We start from the raw sequence: 3,349 nt of genomic DNA on the forward strand, positions 1-3,349 counted from the left end.
TGAAACACAAGAACATCCATCAGATTTCCAAAAGAAGTAGATACATGACATGTACTAGTATGTTACAAACTGGTCTGGGAAAAGGAAGTGTCAAATAAAAACCGAGTTCAATAACCAAAATCATCATCCGGGGTCATGTAAATGTCATATCAAAGTTCATCGATCATGAAACGAGAGGACTCAGGGAGGAGGAGCTCCAAGTTTATTCGCGGGCAATAAAATCGCATCTCCATCTTTATGTAGATTCAATAATCTATATATATATCTTACCGGATTGGTTGCTGGTTGTAATGGTTCTTCTCTTTCTTCTTGGCAGCAGCGAGTCTTTTACTCCTAGCAGCAGCTTCAACAGCAGCAGCTCTTGCAGCAGTGTCCACCTCTTTATTTGATTTCTTTTTCTTGGAAGACGCCAACCTCTTGAGCTTCTCTTTCACGTCTACAGCAGAGGCGTCTTCTTCCACTTGTTCAGTTCCAGCAGTCTCCTCTTGTCCGTTAGGAACATCCGAGCTGTTGGACTGATCCTGAGGATCCTTCACCTCTTTGGAAGCCTTCTCCTTCTTTTTCTTCTTCTTTGCACTTTTAGACTCAGCAGGGGGGTTATCCTTCTTATCAGCAGTCCCATTTGATTGTCCATCCTTCTGCTCTTTCGCAATATCTGCAGAACAAATGCAACAATAGCAAAACAGATCAAAGAGCTTTTTTCTAGGACTGCCTGGAATTATAACACAGCAATTATTTATTACGGGACAATGTTACCAGATGATGCTTCATCTTTAGCTTTCTCTGTGGGGTTCACTCCAAAATCAGCTAAAATTGCCTCGAGCTCAGCAAGCTCCTTTTTCTTTCTCTCCTTCTTGGAAAGCTGTCTTTCTGTCTCTTTAGGTGCTGATGAAGCTTCTGCAGGCAGCACAGCCACTGGCTCAGGCTGTTCTTCAACCTCTGGTTCCTGATCATGACCATCTTCCATATCATCATCACCTTCATCAAGAAGTTCATCCTCACTTTCACTTTCCTGCAGTTACGATGAATTAGCTATTATGTATGAAAATTGCAATTCACATTTTTCAATGCATGGCACATAATTGTGCTAATTAACTGACAGCAAAGAATCTTCCCATATTTGCATTCTCAGATGTACACTTAAACATGTAGCATTTACCATAGAGACCCCCTACTGGTCAGAGGCAGAAAAAGATATTATGGACGAGGAACTGAGGGAGAGAAACAGGGTTGTAGAGTCGCTGAAACAGGTTCAATCAAATACTTGGTCGAGTAGTAGATGAAAGGAGGATCATAAGAACAGTCTGAAGAAGGGATTACTGATCAAGAGAAGATTCAAGAGATTGCAATGTAGGTCGAAAATGATAGGTGTAGCTTCAATTAACAAGCACAGTTGCTCATATTCAATTTCACTCTTGTAACAATACATGTAGTACAGCACTTCTCTGACAACTAGCTTCAATTAACAAGCACAGTTGCTCATATTCAATTTCACTCTTGTAACAATACATGTAGTACAGCACTTCTCTGACAATCATCACAATCCCCGGATCCATGAATAAAAGTAAAAACATTACATCAGTTAAGGAATATATACCTATAAATGAACAACAACGCTAACTCAAACAGTCAGTGGACGTAACGTTGCAACCCATTCTAGAAGTTTAATAAAGCTCACATGACAAAAAAATTAAACAATAGGAGCCATGAACTTCTATATTTTAATCAGACACTTTTTGGAGAATGAAACCACAATTAGCAAAAAAACAAGTTATTCGTTTTGCAGTAAAGCCATCATGCGGCAGATCAGTCAAGACAAAAATTTCCAGCTGTAACAACATTAAAAGCCTTTACAGAAAAAAGGAATGTCTGTACATAATACATCCATGTTGAAGCTCTGTTGATCACAATCATGCAAACAAATAATAACATGGCACATTACCACCCCATCTATGATAGCTCTGAGCTACATTTCAACAATTCTTTCTATATCCAATTTAATCAAACGATATATGACAAAGGAAGGAAGTATCGCTTGCAGAGAAATCTGTTTCACATAAATAACGGGAAAAGGAAAAACAACTCAATTTAGTTACACTTGCAACAAGGCATACTGACTTCAAGTCAACGAAAAGCTTACATTTATGACGGATTGTATACGATGCAAATCATGACTTAAAAGCGACGTGTTAGAACTTCATTACAAATGGCTAGTATAAATAAAAGCACACGTGAATTAACACTTCCATCCCCAAGGGATCCCCAAAAGAAAGATTTGGGAATGATGAATTCACTATCATCATACATGCTCAAAATTAGTCAGACTCAGAAGCATGTACAAATAGGCAAATTCAAGCAATATAGAACTAGCAAGAAAAAAAAATAGTGCGCGAATGTGTAATACACCAGTCTTCACTATTTATACCTCCACAACATCAGGTTTATGAGTCTCTTCACGTGCATTCAAAGCCGAACCACCCCACATCGCCTGGGGAGGAGCAGTAGTGGCATAGTAGTCATCATCATCCTCATCGTCAACATCCGCCCACGACTTCACTGTCAAAGGTGCCGGTGCCCAGAACACCTGCTTCTCTGCCCCGGCATTTTTCCCCCCCGCAGATTTTGACGTGCCCCTGCTCCCCTTAGAGGACCCCTTTTCTTTGTCAGACTTCTTCTTCTTCCTCAAAGTATCCAGAGCCGCAAAAACATTGGTGTTGCTCACAGTAAAAGACGACTCATCCCTTCTATTCCCGCCTCCAACCATTTCCAATCCAACGAATTGTTAAAAGCCCTGGTGAAACACAGAATTTTTTCGAAATTGATACAATCCGGAGCTTGGATACAGCTACGGCCGATGATTCCAAGGACTCCTAGAGTTTCAGAAGGTACAAAAACACAAGCAAAACACAATCAGAACAGAGTAGATTCACACAAACAAAATAAATCAATTAGACGAACTCCAGTCCAATTTATTTCGAAACTTAGATGACGTATAATTAGATTTCAGATTTCGAAAGACCTTCTATCGATATTCAACTTCCTTTATTCACAGCTTCCAAAAATGAGATTCCGAAAAGCTAAGGCTCACAGAGAATTAGGGTTCCAAATTGACAAGAACAAAAAAATCAAAATGAGAGAGGTATACTAGGGTTCCAAATTGACAAGAACAAAAAAATCAAAATGAGAGAGGTATACTAGGGTTCCGATGTGTGAGAACGATATCCGTATCTATATCCTTTCGCTGTGTGTGTATAGGTGTTGCATATAAACACAGTGATGCCTGTGGAGAGAGCGAGAGAGGGTTTCGGAATTGGAGACGGAAGTGTGGTAGAGATAACGTGAGAGAGGA

At 39.8% G+C, this 3,349-nt stretch overlaps 1 protein-coding gene across 2 annotated transcripts; it reads right to left on the reverse strand.

Moving 5' to 3' along the window:
- On the reverse strand, positions 1-3,349 carry LOC121801897 (translation initiation factor IF-2-like). Of its 2 annotated transcripts, XM_042201357.1 has the most exons (5): positions 3,196-3,344; positions 3,020-3,077; positions 2,426-2,870; positions 757-1,012; positions 1-655 (listed from the first exon to the last, which is right to left on the reverse strand). In XM_042201357.1, the coding sequence occupies exons 3-5, from the start codon at positions 2,762-2,764 to the stop codon at positions 267-269; spliced, it is 984 nt and encodes a 327-aa protein (XP_042057291.1). In that variant the 5' UTR covers positions 2,765-2,870; positions 3,020-3,077; positions 3,196-3,344; the 3' UTR covers positions 1-266. The 2 variants fall into 2 exon arrangements, with proteins under 2 accessions (XP_042057291.1, XP_042057292.1); XM_042201358.1 differs by lacking the exon at positions 3,020-3,077 and having other exon boundaries at positions 3,196-3,349.

The sequence above is a fragment of the Salvia splendens genome, chromosome 5 (genome assembly GCF_004379255.2).
Source record: "Salvia splendens isolate huo1 chromosome 5, SspV2, whole genome shotgun sequence".
NCBI lineage: Eukaryota > Viridiplantae > Streptophyta > Magnoliopsida > Lamiales > Lamiaceae > Salvia > Salvia splendens.